This window comes from Penicillium macrosclerotiorum (genome assembly GCF_028827735.1).
Source record: "Penicillium macrosclerotiorum strain IBT 26536 chromosome Unknown utg000002l_segment0_segment0, whole genome shotgun sequence".
Classification (NCBI taxonomy): Eukaryota; Fungi; Ascomycota; class Eurotiomycetes; order Eurotiales; family Aspergillaceae; genus Penicillium; species Penicillium macrosclerotiorum.
Genome location: NW_026643082.1, coordinates 159,822 through 179,940, shown reverse-complemented (window position 1 = coordinate 179,940; position 20,119 = coordinate 159,822). Strand labels below are relative to the sequence as shown.

Here is a 20,119-nt window from a genome sequence, read left to right as displayed (position 1 = left end):
GAAACGTGGAGCGACGGATCGAGGGGTCGCTAGAGTTCTTCCGCAAATCATGCGCGGGGGAACCCCCCGGCCAGTACATATTGGGTACGCCAGAACACACGAGACGAAGATGACCACCAGCACCTTTCGAGTTCGGACCTCTTGGCTGTCAGCAAAGAAAAAAAAAACACCAAAGTCGAGTTGTGAATCGTAGCGACTGATCGAGTGGCATTGCCGTGCCCGATAAACCTTCCTCCCCAAACGCCCTCATTACTCGGTCAAACGCCTTCCGGAGTCTTATCTCCCCATCGCCTCAACCTTCTCCGGTGAACCTGTTCGCATACTCCTCCTATCTTCATATTCTCGCATCTTCATCATGGCTTCCTCCCGACCACCCGCGCCTGAAATCCACCAAGCCGTCAACTTGCTGATTGACAATCTTGTCAACATCAAGGATGAGACCGGCCGGTTCCTGTTGCCACTGCCTGACGGTCGCATTATCGACACCAAGTCTTGGCATGGCTGGGAATGGACGCACGGCATTGGTCTGTATGGCGTGTGGAAGTACTATGAGATGACAGGCGATGCGAGATTGTTGAAGATCATCGAGGACTGGTTCGCGGCACGATTCGTTGAGGGCACCACCAAGAACATCAATACCATGGCCCCGTTCCTCACCCTGGCCTATGTTTATGAGAAGACCGGCAATGCCACCTATCTCCCCTGGTTGGACGCTTGGGCCGAATGGGCCATGTACGAGCTGCCCCGGACCAAGTATGGCGGCATGCAGCACATTACCTACATCACCGAAAACTACCAGCAGCTTTGGGATGATACGTTGATGATGACGGTGATGCCGCTGGCCAAGATTGGCAAGCTTCTGAATCGACCGCACTACATCGCGGAGGCCAAGAAGCAGTTCCTCACGCACATCAAATATCTGTTTGACACCAAGACGGGTCTCTTCTTCCACGGCTGGACCTTTGAGGACGGCGGTCACAACTTCGCGGATGCTCGCTGGGCCCGCGGCAACAGCTGGGTGACCATCGTTATTCCTGAAATTATTGAGCTCCTGGACCTGGAGCCTACCGACCCGATTCGCTTGCACTTGATTGAGACTCTTGAAGCCCAATGTGAGGCCCTGGAGCGAGTCCAGTCAGCGTCGGGTGGGTGGCACACGCTCCTCGACCACCCAGACTCGTACCTCGAGGCCTCGGCCACGGCCGGCTTTGCCTACGGAATATTGAAGGCCGTGCGAAAACGCTATATTGGTTCTCAGTACCGTCCCGTTGCTGAAAAGGCCATCGCCTCCGTTCTCAAGGACATCGATAGCACGGGCGAGCTCCAAAACACCAGCTTTGGCACTGGCATGGGCGACTGTCTCCAGTTCTACAAAGATATCCCTCTCACTTCGATGCCTTATGGTCAAGCCATGGCAATTATGGCCCTCGGAGAATATCTGCGGACTTACCTGTAGCCCTCTGCGACCTGATTATATTAATGTGTTCATGCCAATAGACCGGATGGATAGGTGTACATAAAGACAGCAATTGCGAATAGAAATTCAAATGAAGATACCGAGAACCGGAAAGCACCTCCATCACTCTTTTTCCTGTATTCGACTTCCTGATAAGAATAACTTTTCATTCAGAGGTATCAAGCCCTCCTCATCACGGCCAATCCGTCGACTCCGTCTATACCTTCCTTGATGTGTCAAGCCCCGCGTTCATCTCCGGCCTTATCTTATCGTCCGCGCTGCCCGTCGCGGGGCATCGGCGGTCTCCGCCTCCTCCAAGTTGTCTGGATCGTGACGGATCGTCACGCAGAGAGGGGTGACAGCGCAGTGATTAAAAGCGTCCGCAACCCCCGGATTTTAGTGGGCTAGTCCTTCGGATCTCATCTTTGAGTACCTGCAGGCTTTGAGCATAGATCGCACGCTGACGCTTCATTTTATCTAGGCCCCCAACACCGCAATTCGACCCCATCGTGATCCACCATGCTGTACACGCATGCTACGGTCATCACTGTCGATGGCTCCCGTCGTATCATCGAGGACGGAGCCATCCGTGTGCAGGGGGATACCATCGCCGACATTGGCAAGGCAGCCCTGTTAAAAGAGCGCTACCCCGAGGAAGAGGAGCTGGATCTGTCCGGTCGCATTGTTATCCCCGGACTTATCTCCACCCACATGCACACTGCACAGACTCTGCTGCGTGGGACTGCGGATGACCTCGAGCTGGTGTCATGGCTGTGCGAGAGAATCTGGGTCCTCCAGGGGAACTTTACCGAGGCCGACGGCTATGCTGCGGCACGGCTAAGTATTGGCGAAATGCTCAAGTCAGGCACCACTTGCTTCCTGGAAAGCATGGTACGTGGGAGTCGACCATTATTAGTTCAATCTGTCACGAAGGCTGACCTCTTTTTCAGTTCGCCGATCGTTATGGTTTCGACGGCCTTGCAAGGGCCGTTGAGGAGTCTGGCATTCGTGGCTGTCTGGGTAAAATCGTCATGGACATCGCCAAATATGCCAAAGATGATGCATGGGCCATGCACCCTGGTCTGGTTGAAAACCGCGAGACTTCGCTCCTTGGGACCCTGAAGATGTGGGAGAAGTGGAACGGTGCGGCGAACGACCGCATCCGTGTGTGGTTTGGAGCGAGAACTCCTGGCGGGTAAGTCATCCCAAAGTTCCCTGATAGAGGGTCATCTACCGTATCTAAACCCATTCATCGTAGTGTTTCCGACGCATTGTACAAAGAAATGACTGCCCTCTCGCGTGAAAAGAACATTCCCGTGACCATGCACTGTGCTGAGGTCAAGGCCGACCGCGAGTTCTTCGCCTCCGTGTCGCACACGCCCATGTCATACTGCCAGTCGGTGGGCCTGCTCAGCCCGAGCACGGTTCTTGTGCACATGGTTCATCTGGATGATTCGGACATTCAGACCCTCGCGGCGTCAGGGACCCACGTCGCACATTGTCCCACCTCGAACGCTAAACTAGCGTCGGGAATTTGCCGCGTGCCGGACCTCCAGAAAGCCGGTGTGAATATCGGTCTCGGTACCGATGGCGCCCCTTGCAATAATACCTGCGATCTGCTGCAGGAAATGAAACTGGCTGCGATCATCCATAAGAGCATTTCGTACGATCCTACGGCAGTCCCAGCCGAGTCAGTGCTGGAAATGGCCACTATCAATGGCGCTAAAGCTCTGGGGTTGCAGGATCGCATTGGCAGCCTCGAGGTGGGGAAGAAGGCTGATTTTGTAGCGATCGACGTCCGGGGCATTCATACTCAGCCCTGGTTCAACGCGACCAGTGCCGTTGTGTATACCGCAACAGGTCGTGATGTCGATGTAGTGGTGGTGGATGGCAAAATACTGGTCCAGAACGGAGAGCTTCTCACGATGGACGAGGGGGAGATTGTCGCGGAAGCGAAGAAGCGCAGCCGTGAAGTGGTGGAGAGAGCTGGTCTGTCCAGCAAGATGAATGGCCGCTGGCCAATCGAGTAAATTCTACTCAAATGCCGCTCCATCCCTTCTATTGAGGCTTGGTCTCCCGGTTTGTCGGGTCGATCAGGTTTCTCTAGCTAGGCGCGTTGGAGCCGGGACTCGGAGATATTTCTCCTGAACTGCTTTTGGAGGAGCCATTGGCGAGCACATAGCCATTCCTTCCTGTATTTTTAGTTTTTTCTAACATCGCAATGGCATTGATACCCCCTTCTGCAATACTTCGCTGCTTCCTTACATTGTTTCCCTGGTGAACCTGGGTTGAGTGGTCCACAGCGACTACAGGGGCAAAGTACGTAAATGGGGACGACGACATCTACTCTCCATCGATGTAGATTTGGACGATGCCCGAGCTTTTGTCAATCCCTCTGATTTACTGACGATGCAAAGCGGCACGCAGTCTCATGGCTTTCAGTTATGATAATCTATGCATACGTCTAGGGTGAGTATACTGTACCTTCCGTCCTTCATCAATCGGCATTGCGTTTCCTACACGACCCGCTCGGTACCGCCAATTCGACGACAGACATTACTCACGATGTATCCTAGGTAGGGAGCAGTCCTATGATTGTCTATCGGGCCAACTATGTCAAACATAATATACTGAGTTTGAGTCCTCCCATGTCGCGAGACCTTCCAAGTGCCGGCCTAGCGGTCCGTTACGTCGTACATGCCGGGATTGGGACCCGGATAAGCGAATCTGAGGTGGATCCTCAGCTGAGCTGAAGCTCTGATGCGACAAAAGCAAAGATATAGTTTCAGCGGGTTGGAAATCAGGCGGTTTGTCTGCTGTTATTTACCTTGCAAATCCCGCGAATCCCGCGCGTCACCCCGCATCCGCAAAAGTTTGCCTTGGCCATACTCCACTCCACTCACTCACCTCTCAGCCAATTGACAGTCCACTCAGCCCGACAGGAATCCAATGGTCTGCAAGTTGTCTCGCCCGGGGTAATGCAATGTGGATTATACACAGGATCAACGTGTTGTTGGTTTGTTGGCAGGTGTTGAGCTTCGACAACGCGGACCCGCAAACAGATTTAGTCTGATCGGCATGGCGTCCCAGGCGCAGTCCGAACGAGACGATTAGAGGTGATAGGCTCCTCTACAGGCGCATGTCAGCTTACCAGCCAGTGTGAATGCACGAGATGACGCCAAGCGACTGTCGCCACAGACGGACTGGCCAGCTGCTCCATCGATGTCGCGGAAACGGTATCAATACGGGGCGAAGGCGTCGATAGCCCGCCATCTGGTGGATACGTCTTTTTTTTCAGCTATGACTATTGATTCCCGGTCAATATCTGCAGAAAATACCCCTCCCTCTTATCTGGCTCGTGGCATTGGATATATTTGTTCAACCCGGCCCTTTGCTCTCCTTTGTTCTTTTATACTTGTATCGTTGAGTGCTCCGTTGACGGCAACCGCTAAACCACCCAATGGCCATCAACGAGAAGAATAGTCCGTTGGACTTCTCCGTGAGTTCTCCAGTCCAAGGATCATCGTCATACTGAGAGTCTGAGTGTATTTTCTGACCGACAAACATGAGGCAGACCTTCCACAATGTCATCAACAACGAATTAACCACCACCGTGGTGACTCGCCATAGCATCAATCCCGCCAACTCCCAACCAAACCCGGAGGTTCCAATCTCCACACAGGAGGATCTAGACAAAGCGGTCCAAGCCGCCCGGACTGCCTTTCAAACTTGGTCGAAGACATCGTTCGAAGAGCGCCGGAGCGCCTTGCTGGCCTATGGCGACGCGATCAAAGCCAATGCGGACGGCTTCTCCAAGACCCTCACAATGGAGCAAGGCAAGCCGCTCAATCAAGCAGCCACTGAGGTGGGCATGGGTAGTTCTTGGATTGAAGGTATTACCAGCCTGCAGATTCCAGAAAATGTTATCGAGGAGACCCCGGATCGCAAAATTGTGCAACGATACACGCCAATTGGCGTAACTGGCGCCATTGTGCCATGGAATTTCCCGGTTCTCCTCGCTGTGGGAAAGATCACTCAGGCAGTATACACCGGAAACACGGTCATCGTCAAGCCATCTCCCTTCACTCCATACTGTGACTTGAAGCTAGCGGAGCTAGCCACTCGTTTCTTCCCTCCAGGCGTGGTGCAGTGTCTGAGTGGAGATGATTCACTTGGCCCAATGGTCACGGAGCATCCAGGAATCGATAAGATCTCCTTTACCGGATCAATTCTGACTGGCAAGCGAGTCATGGCTAGCTGCGCAAAGACCCTGAAACGTCTCACTTTGGAGCTGGGTGGAAATGACCCCGCCATTATATGCGATGATGTTGATATTGATGCGATCATTCCAAAGGTATTTCATGCGAACCCTCCTGTACTCGGAAGTTTTCACATAGTGTCTATTCATTTTGCTTACTGACGTCACACTAGATCGGTATTCTCTCTTACCTCTGCAGCGCTCAGATCTGCATGATGATCAAGCGCCTTTATGTCCACGAAAACATCTATGACCAGTTTCTGGAGAAACTGGTCGCCTTTGTCAAAGGCCTTAAAGTGGGTGAAGGTACCGAGGATGACGTTTTCGTTGGACCCGTCCAGAATAAGATGCAATATGAAAAGGCGAAAGACCTGTTCAGCACCATTTCCACCGATAACCTCAAGGCAGTCCTAGGAGGCACCATCGAGGAATCCAAGGGCTATTTCATCCATCCGACCATCATTGACAACCCTCCCGAGTCTTCGAGAGTGGTGCAGGAGGAGCCGTTCGCTCCTATCCTCCCTGTTATGAAGTGGTCGGATGAAGAGGACGTCATCCAGAAAGCCAATGCTCTGGAGACTGGCTTAGGCTCGTCTGTGTGGAGTAAAGATTTTGAGCGTGCGACTCGCATTGCAGACCAGCTCCAGTCTGGCAGCGTTTGGGTCAATTCACACTTCGACGTATCGCCGACAGCTCCATTTGGTGGACATAAGCAGAGTGGTATCGGGGTTGAATGGGGCTTGAGTGGTTTGCTAGGATACTGCAACTCGCAAACGCAGTGGCTTAAGAAGAGTTTCTAGCATACTTGAAGAGACATCTACTTTCTATATCGAATCTGACTAGGTCCTGTCAATATCAGTATATTCAAACTTTCTTCTGGTGGGCTATCCTGGCCTTAGTGACCATATAACCAATTAAAACTTCTTCCATCGACGCACGTGCAAGTCAAGGGTGTTGCTGACGATATAGACTGAAGGCTGTCTGCCTGTAGCAGAAGCACATTGTGTGATTAAACTGTTTTTTCCCATTATATATGATACCATACCATATATTTGCACTCTAAGAAATAAAATAACTAATCAGGTCATCCATCATATAGTTGCACCAGAAGAGTTTATCGACTTGCCAAAGTGGGGTATGTTCTGCTTGTCCTGTTGCCTACGTCTTTTGTTCTTCAATATACCAAGCTTCATATCCATGATCGCTACTACTACCGAAGTTTCAGTCTCGTCCATTCAATTTTCGTTGACATCTATACCGAAATCTCGGAACAGGCTATGCTCATAGGGCTAGTCTCGAAGAAGGGCAGTCGAACGCGCGTTATTCAACCACTGTATGCGAGATCTTCCCTTGCTCCTACTGAGCCATTACATGCTGGCTCGACATCGTATTCAAGCTATCTCTTCTAAACCCATCTTCACTACTCAATTCTTGTCACACTTTCAGTTGCCTGCGCCTGCCGAGCTGCAAGGCAATGACTTTAGGGACCCCACGCCGCCTCAACCTTCGCATAGCGAAACGACCTCTTTAGCTTCGTCTGCCCACCTGTCGTAATCAGCCTTTTTTCCTCAATCGACCGAGCCAAGGTGCTTCTAATTTCAGATGGCGTCCACTGAGTGTTCCAGTATGGATGCTGCTGCCAAACTCTCGTTTTCCACACTTGAGAATCCTGGGGCTTGTCGAGCTTTATGGAATAAACCGTCTGGTGTAGGTGGATATGCTTACAGAGCAATTGGCAAATTTGAAGCAAGAGATTCGCTGGCCGACTAGTCCAGTCATTATGCAACATGCAGGAAGAAGGAGTTCAAAAGGAATGAATAAAGGCAGAAATGACAGACGGGGAGAAACTTTGGAACTTCAGGTTCGAGACCCTTGATGCGGAGGGCGTGCGTGAAGAGCACGATAGGGTGAAGCAGTGTGGCCCGAGCTATTAGTAGCAGTTGCGTTTAAACTTTTCAATTTCGTCCACTTTCATTATAGAAAACGAAGCATCTATAATTTTTGACGCAGATGATAATCGAACTTGGTTTTTTAAACAGAACCCAAAAGACTTCATTTCAGATAGCCCAGATCCCATACATGACAGAGGATATTGATTTGATTGATCTTTTGTAGCTTACCGTCTATCTTTTTTACCTCATTCGCCAAGTGAAAATTTCCCGCGCACAGGCCACGCTTGTCTGCTTAAAGCAACATTCCTTGACATCATCGGTCAATTGCAGGGGTGTGGTCTTGAATTGAGAAGGGAAGAAACACTGCTCCTTTACCATTTTGTGGCTGTGCAAGTGACAAAATAGCTAGTCATTTCTGACATCGCTCACGTGTATAATTAGCATGATGTCACACTCCTGGTGCCCAACAGCCCTATCAAGACCGTCATTTCGATAAAGTCACATAATTACTGAAACATTCTTGCTCTGTATGACGATAGCTATTCAAATTGCATAAATCAGACAACTACAAAAAGACTGGGATTATTCCTCCTAAGATATTTGACTGGCTATCGTAAGTGCTGATCCTTCCCACGTATGACGTGTCGGCGTCGCGCCACTCCAAAGGATCTCCGTCATCCCAATTCTAGAAGACGATTTTACCCTTGGCATACGTTAACCCTGGTAGTATCAAGTTTGACGAGTCCAGAATAGTAAAACACGATTATTTATATAACCTGAGACGACCTCGAATCTCCAGCACTAATAACTACATGTCCTTTGTTTGCCAGCTAAATTTCTTCCTATCAGAAATCCAATATTATATATAATCGATCCCCTAAAAGACTAGGCCTTATTACCTGTCAAAATGTTCGGTCGCCGTCATCGCCCAACCACCACTACCACTCGGGAGAGCAAGCCCTCCTTGATGACCCGACTAAAGGGCCCTAATGCCCGCACCAGAACTATCAAGACCAAGACTACGACCACCCGCCATGGCCCCTCATCACATCACCATAGCACCAAGCGTCATTGGGGTAATTCTTCACCTCGACATCACCACAAGCGCAAAGTGACTATGGGTGACAAAGTGTCGGGCGCTATGCTGAAGTTGAAGGGTAGTCTTACTCGCCGGCCTGGAGTCAAGGTAAATGTTATTGAATCCCAAAAGGACCGACAACGCAAAGATACTAATTTTGATGCATAGGCTGCTGGTACTCGACGAATGCATGGAACTGACGGTCGCGGGAGTCATATGCATCATGCATACTAGATGATGCCAGTGAGACAGATGATTTCGATGATTACATGATGACCTATGCTCAAGTTTTTCCATGTTAGTTTTGATACGTGGTGTATATTAACACTTGTATTTTTATAAGATACTCTCAAATTCAATATGAATCGCCTGCGCTGTGTGAACACCACACGGTAAAGAATGACAATATATTGACCCCATTTTCTAGTCTGTAGATGGAAGTCGCCTTGTATTAGGTAAATTAGCTTTTTAGCGGGAACCCAATGGTGATCTTGATGATTTACTTTTCATTTCCTGGCCTCTGTAATGCCCGACCCTTATATACTCGGTCAACTACATGTATCACTCCCTATCGTTATATACTGGGGCAATGCATGATATGAAGATGACCCGTCTCGGTCCATGACGTAAAACCGCGTACTTTAGCATAACTGAGAGACACTCCTCGGGGTATACTGTCACCTACTTAGAACACACGTGACTTGTCTCAACCCAAGGATAATTCGGATATTGAGCCTGGAAAGATATCTCCCGAGGGCCCGAATCTTCAAGATCGTTTTGTTTTGGTCATCAAATAAAGCATCACATCCCCGGGCGGACAAATGGAAGTCGGGCAATTTGCGGGCTCTGTTGGGGACAACTTCGCGAGTTCAATGGTGGAAGAATCTAATCTTGAAACTACCCATGGCCGGATATCCTCCAATGTGAGCTCTGATTATACATGAATTGATGCAAAGCAACCTCAACGAGCAGCATCAAACAGACGATCCCCCGCTTCGGGTACGACAATACGCCGAGGCTTGCCTGCTGAATCATCTAGCGTTCCTGCCTTAAATCTACTCACCATTTTAGTCGTGGAGAAGTGAAGCCAAGAAAAAAGAAGGTATCTCCAGAGTATCCAGAATATTATTGGCAAGATACATGGTCTGGACCGTGCTTACTGCTTAAGTATTCTGTTCTCTTATTTGTGCACTAAAATGCGTATTTATGCTGCACTCGTACTTATTCCAGGCATTCTTGCCAGCCAAACACCGGCTTTTGCCTCATTGCTGCCCAGTTCATCAGCCACAATCGATCTCGGCTACTCACAGTATGAAGGCGTTTCTCTGGCTAATGGTATCGAGGAGTATCTGGGCATGCGATATGCAAAGCCACCATTAGAGGATCTTCGCTTTCGGGCCCCTGAAGACCCTGACCAGACGGACGGTTTGTTGGATGCATCCGCGGTAGAATCCTATCTATCCTTTATCCCACTGAATACAACGCTGATGAAAGGTAGTTTGGGCCCATTTGCGTCGGTGTTGGACAGACAGCTAGCGACTCCATTGCTGAGGATTGTCTGTTCGTCAATGTATGGAAGCCAGCGAACGCGACAGCTGATTCCAAGCTTCCAGTATGGCTGTTCATTCAAGGAGGTGGATACGCCAACAATGCCAATCCCAACTACAATGGAAGTGATGTACTGCAACAATCCGGGCACGATATCGTCTTCGTGAACTTCAACTACCGTGTTGGGGCTCTCGGGTTCCTCGCGAGCGAACAGGTCCGCGAAGATGGTGACCTGAATGTGGGCTTACTAGATCAGCGAAAGCTACTACACTGGGTCCAGCAATATATCGGGCTATTTGGTGGCGATCCAGACCATGTGGTAATTCACGGCGACTCGGCAGGCGCAGGCTCTGTTGCCTACCATCTCACGGCGTATGGTGGTCGCGATCAGGCTCTATTTGTCGGAGCTATTGCTGAATCCAGCTTTTGGCCCACCCAGCGCACGGTCGCCGAGATGGAATTCCAGTATGAAAAGTTCGTGAGTGACGTTGGTTGTAATCAGACTGCCAACAATAACACGCTGGCTTGTCTGCGCTCGGCAGATATCACAACAATCCAGGAATATGATGTCGATAGACCATTTCCTGGTGGCAGCAGTGACCCTGTTCCTCTGTGGTATTTCCTCCCAGTGATTGACGGAGACTTGGTGCGCAACAGCCTGTACAAGTCATTTGAGAAGGGTGATTTTATCCATGTCCCGACCATCGTCACCGATGACACCAACGAGGGCACAGCGTTTGCTTATAATGCAACTAGTACTGCTGAAGTCGCGCAGTTTATGAAGAATAATTATCCTGGACTCAGTGAGAAACAGCTGGATACTATCAACAACGCGTACCCGTTGACGAGTCCTCTTCCGAAACATGCCGCATATTTCGCATCAGCAGCAGCCGCATATGGAGAATCAACATTTACCTGTCCCGGCAATCATATCGCCGCCGCAGCCAGTCACTTTTTTTCGCCGAATAAAGTCTGGAATTATCGATTTAATGTACAAGATCCAACCGAAGTTGCCGCTGGAATGGGAGTGCCCCACGTGTTCGAGCTGCCTGCAGTTTTTGGGCTGGGCGAGACCAACGAAGCATCCAGGTCCTTCGCTACGATCAATGAAGCGATCGTGCCCATCACCATGGACTACTATCTGAGCTTCATGAAGGTTCTTGATCCTAATAAGTTTCGAAACCCAAATGCGCCCGTGTGGGAAGCCTGGGGAACAGGCGACGGTCAGCGACTGAAGCTCCAAACTAACTCAACCAAGATGGAGAACGTGCCCAAATCGCAGGCGAAGCGATGTTCAATGTGGAAAGGATTGGCAGCCACTATGGAACAGTAGTTGATAACCAACACTTTCTTGCTCCTGTTTTTTATGATATTTGCAGTTTCATGTTGCACACAGCGATTTCCCTGTCTTCGTGACACCTTCAACCAGCTGTTCCTGGCATGCATTTAATAGTTCAAATGATCCGTCATGCTGATAGTTCTCTTTTTTTCTCTTAAAACATCGAACTAGTTGATCAATATCGAATATCAATATTGAATATCATCTGCGCATCTCCACAGCTCCGATCTGCAAGAGTATTAATACTTTCATGGTTTCCGAGCCCCCTTCACCCCTCCCTATTACTCTTTCACCCTCGGCATATTTTCCTGTCGCAAAATTGCCATCCCGGCTGATTCCGCAAACAATCACACGCAGGTCGCTGGTCAAAGTGAGGGGTAAAGCCGGTTTACCTGGTCATCGTGCTAGAACCCATCTAATCAGTCAGCCGAGCCACTGAGAGACGCCCTATTCCGGTTTTGCTGACTTGCCCGCTTTTTTCTACTTCCAGTGTTCGTTAGGGATCTGGGGAAGCTCCACGGATCCACTTAGTTAGACCTTTCGAGCACACGTCAGGCGCAGGATGTAAAAGTCGCCTATACCCCGCATATATTCATACATGTATTATTCTCGCTATTCACAAAATGCACCCAAATACTTCTACAGCACATTTTCCAGATCTGGCTGTTGAGCTCGTCGAGTTGATCGCCAGCTTCCTCGGGGGCGATAACTTGCTTGACCTTCGCCTGGTCTGTCGGAAGCTTCAGAAGAAAACATTCCACCAGTTTGCACGGCGATACTTCTCCTCCATCAAGACCGATCTCTCTGCGGAAAGCCTCGGGCGCATTCACGCTCTATCCCGGAATCAAGCCCTGCGTCCCTACGTGCACGGGTTGGCTTTTATGCTACAGAATGGCGTGGGTCGCGGTTTGATTTGGGACCGGCATCCCTGGGGCCCCTTATCAGCGCCCATGGAGATCGAAGCGATACGGCAGCTACGTGACAATTTGGTCCATAACTTGACGAACTGTCGATCATTTTTCATCTTCTGTCGATACCCGGAAGGCCATCCGGATATGAGCCGAGTCACAATCACTGACGCCGTGGCGGTATTCTTTGCACTCATCGTCGACGCCGAACTACCGCTTTCTTCATTCCATCTTGTCTATGCTAATAAATACTCCCGCACATTAATTATGGATATGCGACGACTTCCTAAACTCCTATATCGACAACCAAAGTTCAAAGCAGTCTGGTCAAACTTGCAGAAACTATCTTTGGAACAATACCTCACACTGGACAACTTCAATTTCCTCCTGGAGCTCGTTCTCAATGCACCGAATTTGCGGACCCTTCTATTAAACTTAGGGTCTCATGATTTGGCATGTGAATTTATGCATGAGCTTGCCGAAACTGCCACTTTCTCTCAGCTTCATGAACTAGCATTGTTCCGAACAGCTGTTAGAGTGCCTGACCTTCAAAGGCTTCTCGATAGCCTTCGAGGCAGTCTTGCTGCGTTGACATTATATCATGTATCTCTCACTCCAGATGATGACTGGATTCCGATTTTGAAAGACCTCGGTCGCAACTTCAAGTCGTTACAGAGCATTTCGTTATACTACCTTTGGGCCACGGCGCCGACACGGGAACTTTTTTCGTTCCCGGACATTCGCAAAACCCCTGGACTCTGTGATACACCGGATCAACGCCTGCAAATATTTTACTCGGAAAATATCAAAGCCCCATCTGTTCTTGGGGTCGAGTATTCTGGGTCAAAAATGCCGCAAGTTTTGAGCCTGCTACAAACCACATCACAGCATACGTGAGAGATTTCCACCTGTTACGATTTATGGTTTTTTTGGCATACTGTATTTGTATCAATTTCCAATTACATCTTTTGTTGATAGTTTATACTTCAAATTGCATCTTGTTTTTTGAGTCTTAACTGAATACTGTAGCAAGAAGTCATTGTTGAGATAAAGTTCCTTCATGTCGAAAGTGCAAGTATTGTAAAGCAAGGTTGTCATCATCAATAACCCCTCCTCCTTCGAAAGCTTAATTGAATCCTTTTATTCTCCGCTTCTTGATATTTCGCCCGGAGATTTCGATCACAGTCTGCTTGAGGTCACCATTGACGCTCTCAAACCCTACCTCAAGCCGAATCTTTTCTTTTGGCCAAAGAGTTACGTAGTTGTCGGACCAAAAGACTGGTGCAATCTCAGTCCCGTCCAATTTCAAGACATTCAGGCGTAGAAATACTGCCGGGATATTTGACTTGTTCTCCAGCTGTATATGGGCATAAACCCAGCCATCCTTGGTCAGAGTCTTAGTACCCTGAATTGATGCTTTCACCTTGGCAACAGAAAGGCTTTCAAGCTTGGTATAGTTGGCATAGTCAGTGACAGGTGTCGTATACCAATTGGAATCTTCCCAATCCAGAGTATCGGTCTTTGGAGAGAGCCAATACACGTTGCGGCTCAGATCTCGCTTTACCTTTGGGTCGCGTAGAACAAGGCGCAAAAAGGCAATATCCTTGATTTTGTCAATACCACTCAATGCCCGAAGTTGCTTGGAGGAGGTTGGTAATGTGTAGGCCTTGAGTTTGACACTTGAGATCTTTTTTCCATTTTCCTGGATCAAATCAACAAAAATCTCCCGTTGCCCTCTGGCTTCTGAAGAATGATTGATGAGCCATATATTCTCAGTGTCATAGTCGTATGCGACGTGCTCCATCCGAGTTCCCACCTTAGTCCCGAAATAAGCACCCATTGGACTAAGATAATAGTCGAACAATTGCCAGTGAAGGTTTGGCCAAGCACTATTTGACATCCAGTAAATTGCACCGGTCGCAGGTCGCGCGGCACTCTGGTGAGCAGAATAGGCCTCGAACTCAGCGCGCGTGGCTTCATAATCTGCCATTTGGCATTTCAGCACGTAGTCATCCAAGCTCTTAGGTTTTCCATAACGAGCAAAGAGTCCCTTATTATAGATTGAACGATCGTAGAACTGTGAGTCATATCTGGACATATGGTACAGATCTGCTTCGGGCTCTTTCCACAGAGCCTCGAGATCTGCATTTGACATGAACTTCTCCAAGCTATGCAGCTCTGGAGTACCGACCCCAGCACCTAATTCGGAGCCAAAGCCAAATGCTGCCCCTTCTTTGTCACCATACCAGTAGTTAGGAGGTACCCAATCATATGGACCATCCATTTTCATCCCTGAGGGTCCTAGGGCTTCGGGATATCCACGCTTGCTAGCAGAGGCAATCACTGGGTTTTCCCAGTCCATCTCCTTCAGGGCATTCAAGTAAATACTGGTCGCTTGATTATTAGGCCAGTAGTCTGAGCCCACCAAAAATCCCAGCATTGATGGATGGGGTTGCATCATCTCGGCTTCGTGGAGCATTGAGGCACGGGCAATCGGATAATCGGCCCCACCCCATTTGACACCATTCGCATCATGATTATACTATGGAAATAACGGTCAGCCTTTTTGAAATATATTTGAAAACAGGTCTTTGCCACTTACCTCCCAGCCCTCCCATTTGTCACAGCACTCCCAGCCAGCCAGTACCATCATTCCCATACGATCAGCCAGCTCATACAGTTCCGTATGCTCCTGTTTGCCCTCCAGGCGTACAGTGTTGAGTCCCATGTCGAGCATGTACTGGAAGATTTTCTCGACACGCGTCTCATCAAATCGCAAGAATATGTCAGGACCATAGCCACCTCCCAATACCTGGAAGGGTTGACCATTTACTCTGAATGCCGTATCATTATGCTCATTCAAGAAGGCGGAGACATGTCGAATACCAAATCTCTGGGGCCGGATCATGTCCGACGTTTTGAAGTCCTTGTCCTGAAGCACTAGAGTCTGAGCCTGAACGGAATACAAAGGCTGATCGCCCCAACTGGCTGGCCACCAGATGCTGGGATCTCTGATTGTGGCCTTCACGCTCGTAGTTTTTTTCTCATTGGGCTTTAACTTAACTGCATGCGAAAGAGTGGCAACTTGGGAACCCATGGGGGAGGCTACTGTTCCATTGATAATAACTTCCACGGGCGTGTGGCCATGGTTGACGAGGTCTGTTTTGAAAGTCACATTCACTGCATGCTCGAGCCCAGGCTGCGAGAAGTCTGTGATGACTCGCAGTGGCGACATCGATACAATACCTGTTTGGGAGATCTCCACATTGCGCCAGACACCTGTTCCATTGTCGGCGGGATAAGGGTTCCAGTCCACGAATCCCTGAGCAAAGTCACGAAGGTAGTTGGTTGGGTAGGCTCGGATGAGGATGCAGTTGGAACCTTCGTGAATGATATCGGTTAAGTTGTACTTGTGGCCTCCATAGGATCCCTGCTGCTGCTCACTCGAAGCGACCCTCTTGCCGTTGACGAAGATGTCGGCTTTGGATGTAATACCATGCGTATGCAGGGTGAAATAATGGCCGTCGGTGGGGTTGATAGCGAACTCCTCCCGATAGATCCAGGGAGATTGGAAGATAGTCATTGACGCCAGTTGTTTCATATTGTCCGAATAAAAGAGCACCGAATCGTTGTATACGCCATCGTGGATCAGTCCGGCCATGACGGTTCCTCGTGGGCCCACGCGATGCCAAGAAGACACATCCACACCGGGCTGGGATAAGCCAGGCATATCGCCTGACACACGCGTACTGGACTGGAGACTCCATCCTGGGATGATTGCGATATCTCCTGGCGAGGAGACGAGTGGTTGCGCGCCGGCCAGAGACCCGGCGGCGAGCAGCCCAACCAGGGCCACGAACAGAGCACTCAGTGGTGGTAAGACTTGCATAAGGGGTTTTTATGGGCTTTCCTGCCAAGGTGAGAGATTGACACTGTTGAAAAGACCTGGCATACAGATGGCAATCTCTCTGATAAATGTTTATTTGTTTGTAGTTTTAGCCTCGAATGGATGTGGCAACCCAGTGGCCGCTTGATCCTTGAGACAAATGAAGTTGCATCCTGAGGAAGTGTCCAAGCGTGAGCTCTACCACCGTGGTAGATGGGCTGTCTGGTGCGCATCATGTTTCTCTCAACATCTCTGGACACCTTCTTGGACAGGTCTAGTTTGGCTTCGGGGATTCCGGGGAACCGTGGAATTTCCCCGGTTCGGACTTCGGGATGGACTAGCACATTCCTAACCAGGCAAAACGGTCGACATTCAAACTATCTCTCAGTATCTCTCAGGCTTGGTTTGACGGCGGTATACTTTCATTGGACCCTTGGCAGGGACCGCCGCCGCCAGTTATAGTTTCTTAGTGAAGCTGTTGGCGCCCAATTTGGAGCCGACCTGACCAGATCTCAAACAGACGGTCGCAGGAGAAGCCTGTGCTCGCGTCATAGTTCGTCAGTCAATTAGACTAGAATCTGAGACATTCACTATTGAGACCATTGCATGAGAGTATTATTTTCGACAGGGGAAAAGAAATAAAAAAAACAATTTATACCCTGTCTAACTACAGCTCAACTCTTACGGTATTAGAAAGACGATTCACCACCGCGAACGCTTCTACTACGGGCCCCCGCTTCTCTTTCCATTCAGATCAACAAATGTAGATAGTCCTTCCCCTCTCTCCCCCACAATCCATCTAAACAGATTTCTTGGGATAAAAAAATATCGATATCATAACATCGGGCCTGAATGATCTTTGAACGACCTAAAATTGAATAAAAATTAAGGGCGGGGGGGTCATATCCCACTGTATACCTGTATACCGACAATACCTGTTGTATCCTTCCAGTGCATTTATCGCGGTCGCAATCTACAGGCGGTAGGTGAATGGCTCGAAATTATATCCGCAATGAGGATTCTTCCATTTGAGGGTATGTTTCTGTAATCATGGCCGAGATGAAAAATCCAGGGCAAATCGCCAACCAGAGACGCCAGTTCGATCGAGCGGCCCAGTTATTTTATTGCCTGAGGCAGCCACGATCTATATCTGCACGACTTTCTTTCTCCAGTTCCTTGACTTCCTCTACTCCTTCCCCCGTCCATTTTCATCCTCCGATGGCCATATCTTACAAATCAAAGATCCATTGCTCGGCTACTTCAATAATCATATTGTGACACAGGCCCTTTCAGCCTTTCCAACGGCAAAGGAGACACAGGGGAACCCAGGCTAGGCCGTTCTCTCTTGGCCCCTTCCGGAAAGGGATGAGCGCAACCCATCGGAATGCGTCGACCTGTTGCATCACCGGTTGCTTGCGTCAAACACACCCACTTTGGCAATCACCTCGACTTGGACTCCATCATCGGCCTCCTCTCGGCCCTTGATTGGATCGACTCGTCTAGCAGCGCTCTCCACGATCGCGGGATTCTGGTTGACAGCTGGCTGCCCACATTCCAGGTCGATCCTTTGTCGTGGAGCCAATTTAAAAGAAGCCATAGGAGCCAGGATGCCCTGACAGGCACGAGGTTGCACTCTCCCTCCAGTCTAGACTAATTCCGGGAGGATTTCATAGCCTGCATGGCGTGAATCGCTTCATGCGGCCAGCTTGCAGCCCTGTCGGAGGAGCGTCCTGGGTCAGGGGCCAACGATGATTCGAGGGATACACTCCTTGTTACCATGCCAGGAACTCCTGTGTTGATGGAATGTGGCCATCCGATCCACACATCGCCCCTCTCGTGGGTTCTCCCTCATGGAGATTGCGACTCGCGTTGCGTTAGGGCTTCTCTTCTTCATCTCTCTCCCTCCTTTGCCGTTATCCCGATCTTTCAACCCTTCCTTTGCCCTGCTTATATTCATACACTCAAGCCCGGACACGCTCAGTGACGCCGAGCACTACTCCACGGTCATCGTGAACCCAATAAACTTACAGTAGGCCTTGACGGCGAGGTCTCAGACGGCCGATCTAAGAGCACAGACTTCTCAACTCAGTTCAATACTGCCCACCATGTGGGTGACTGGCCAAAACTCCCAATCTTCATGGGCGAGGCTGCTGGTCATTGCCCTGACGGGTCTAAAGGCAGTTCAAGCGGTGGATTTTGATATTGCAGATGACAGTAGGTGCGCTATCGTGGAAAAGCGTGCAATTGATAGCTGATGGGGCAACACAGATACTATCAAAAAGGCCGCCAAGGACGTCGCTACGGGCATGATGGAATATTACACGGGAAATCGCCCTGGAGATAACCCTGGAAACTTGCCAGATCCATACTATTGGTGGGAGGCTGGAGCGATGTTCAATGCCTTGATCGACTATTGGTTCTATACGGGCGATGATACATGGAACGACATCACAACCCAAGGGATGTTGTGGCAAGCCGGAGACAATGCTGCTTTCATGCCCAGTAATCAAAGCAAGACGGAAGGTAACGACGATCAGGTCTTTTGGGGGTTTGCCGCCATGTCCGCCGCAGAGAGAAACTTTCCAAATCCTCCGGATGGCCAACCGCAGTGGCTCGAGATGGCCCAGGCAGTTTTCAACACCCAAGCCTCACGTTGGGATCCATCTTCCTGTGGAGGTGGTTTGCGTTGGCAGATCTTCACCTGGAACAACGGGTATAGCTACAAAAACACTATCTCTACGGGTGGCTTTTTCAACTTGGCAGCGCGTTTGCACAAATATACTGGTAACAGTACATATCAGGAGTGGGCCGATAAGGCCTGGGACTGGATCTCCGACGTTGGATTCATGACATCCGATTACCATTTCTGGGATGGCGCTAGTGATTTGAGCGCCTGCACAGAAATAAACAAAATTGAATGGACCTATAACAACGGAGTCTTCTTGCTCGGCGCAGCCAACATGTGGAATGCAGTATGTTTCCAGGGATTAAAAGAAACGCCTTCAACCCCATTAACTAATATTGGCAACAGACCGAGGACCCCAAGTGGAAGAATCGAACACAGAATATTCTTGACTCGACAGATATCTTTTTCTCGAAGACTCCACAAAACGTCATGTACGAGCGTGCATGTGAGACAGTCAACACTTGCATGGTGGATCAGAGGTCTTTCAAGGGCTATCTTGCGCGATGGATGGCTGCTACCACCCAAATGGCCCCTTTCACATTTGATCAAATTATGCTGAAGCTGAACGCTTCTGCTACAGCCGCCGCAAAAAGTTGCAGTGGTGGGGATGATGGAATTACATGCGGCCTCAAATGGACTGATGAAAAGTGGGATCATACCAAGGATTTTGGTCAACAGATGGCCGCTCTTGAAGTGATTCAGTCTACGCTTATTACACGTGTAGCTGCCCCTGTCACTGGCGATAACGGAGGTACTAGTAAAGGAAACCCCGGTGCCGGAGGCAAGCCTGAGGAACCAAAACCAAGCGCGTTATCCCACACCATTACTACAGCCGACAGAGCTGGTGCCGGAATTCTAACTGCACTGATGATGGTTACAATAGGAGGTTCGTGCAGCTGGTTACTCTGGGAGTAAAGTATCTTCCATGTCTTTTTGTTTCTCGTGTTTTCAACTTCTTGGTATTTGCGCTATTACCTGTCTGTGAGTCAGCATGGAATGAGGATCTGTGTATATACTGACAAAATTCAATATATATCCGATTTTTATTGATTCTTCATATAGAATGAA

At 49.4% G+C, this 20,119-nt stretch overlaps 9 protein-coding genes across 9 annotated transcripts; 7 read left to right on the top strand and 2 right to left on the bottom strand.

Moving 5' to 3' along the window:
• Positions 1-355: 355 nt before the first annotated feature.
• Positions 356-1,456, top strand: N7462_001221 (glycoside hydrolase family 88/105 protein; the record flags this gene model as incomplete). The annotated part of the gene is made up of 1 exon (XM_057072947.1): positions 356-1,456. The coding sequence occupies one exon, from the start codon at positions 356-358 to the stop codon at positions 1,454-1,456; it is 1,101 nt and encodes a 366-aa protein (XP_056936588.1).
• A 519-nt stretch (positions 1,457-1,975) lies between these two features.
• Positions 1,976-3,486, top strand: N7462_001220 (amidohydrolase; the record flags this gene model as incomplete). Its single annotated transcript, XM_057072946.1, has 3 exons — positions 1,976-2,347; positions 2,407-2,651; positions 2,715-3,486. The coding sequence occupies 3 exons, from the start codon at positions 1,976-1,978 to the stop codon at positions 3,484-3,486; spliced, it is 1,389 nt and encodes a 462-aa protein (XP_056936587.1).
• A 1,430-nt stretch (positions 3,487-4,916) lies between these two features.
• On the top strand, positions 4,917-6,514 carry N7462_001219 (aldehyde dehydrogenase family protein; the record flags this gene model as incomplete). Its single annotated transcript, XM_057072945.1, has 3 exons — positions 4,917-4,955; positions 5,031-5,810; positions 5,888-6,514. The coding sequence occupies 3 exons, from the start codon at positions 4,917-4,919 to the stop codon at positions 6,512-6,514; spliced, it is 1,446 nt and encodes a 481-aa protein (XP_056936586.1).
• Positions 6,515-8,513: 1,999 nt separating this feature from the next.
• N7462_001218 (uncharacterized protein) lies at positions 8,514-8,852 on the top strand (the record flags this gene model as incomplete). Its single annotated transcript, XM_057072944.1, has 1 exon — positions 8,514-8,852. The coding sequence occupies one exon, from the start codon at positions 8,514-8,516 to the stop codon at positions 8,850-8,852; it is 339 nt and encodes a 112-aa protein (XP_056936585.1).
• Positions 8,853-9,880: 1,028 nt separating this feature from the next.
• N7462_001217 (putative carboxylesterase) lies at positions 9,881-11,565 on the top strand (the record flags this gene model as incomplete). The annotated part of the gene is made up of 2 exons (XM_057072943.1): positions 9,881-10,129; positions 10,183-11,565. 2 exons carry the CDS (start codon positions 9,881-9,883, stop codon positions 11,563-11,565), a joined length of 1,632 nt encoding a protein of 543 aa, XP_056936584.1.
• Positions 11,566-12,194: 629 nt separating this feature from the next.
• N7462_001216 (uncharacterized protein) lies at positions 12,195-13,376 on the top strand (the record flags this gene model as incomplete). The annotated part of the gene is made up of 1 exon (XM_057072942.1): positions 12,195-13,376. The coding sequence occupies one exon, from the start codon at positions 12,195-12,197 to the stop codon at positions 13,374-13,376; it is 1,182 nt and encodes a 393-aa protein (XP_056936583.1).
• Positions 13,377-13,605: 229 nt separating this feature from the next.
• Positions 13,606-16,368, bottom strand: N7462_001215 (putative glycosyl hydrolase; the record flags this gene model as incomplete). The annotated part of the gene is made up of 2 exons (XM_057072941.1): positions 13,606-15,021; positions 15,082-16,368. 2 exons carry the CDS (start codon positions 16,366-16,368, stop codon positions 13,606-13,608), a joined length of 2,703 nt encoding a protein of 900 aa, XP_056936582.1.
• Positions 16,369-17,767: 1,399 nt separating this feature from the next.
• On the bottom strand, positions 17,768-17,962 carry N7462_001214 (uncharacterized protein; the record flags this gene model as incomplete). The annotated part of the gene is made up of 1 exon (XM_057072940.1): positions 17,768-17,962. One exon carries the CDS (start codon positions 17,960-17,962, stop codon positions 17,768-17,770), a length of 195 nt encoding a protein of 64 aa, XP_056936581.1.
• Positions 17,963-18,470: 508 nt separating this feature from the next.
• N7462_001213 (glycoside hydrolase family 76 protein) lies at positions 18,471-19,966 on the top strand (the record flags this gene model as incomplete). Its single annotated transcript, XM_057072939.1, has 3 exons — positions 18,471-18,579; positions 18,634-19,337; positions 19,397-19,966. 3 exons carry the CDS (start codon positions 18,471-18,473, stop codon positions 19,964-19,966), a joined length of 1,383 nt encoding a protein of 460 aa, XP_056936580.1.
• Positions 19,967-20,119: the final 153 nt, after the last annotated feature.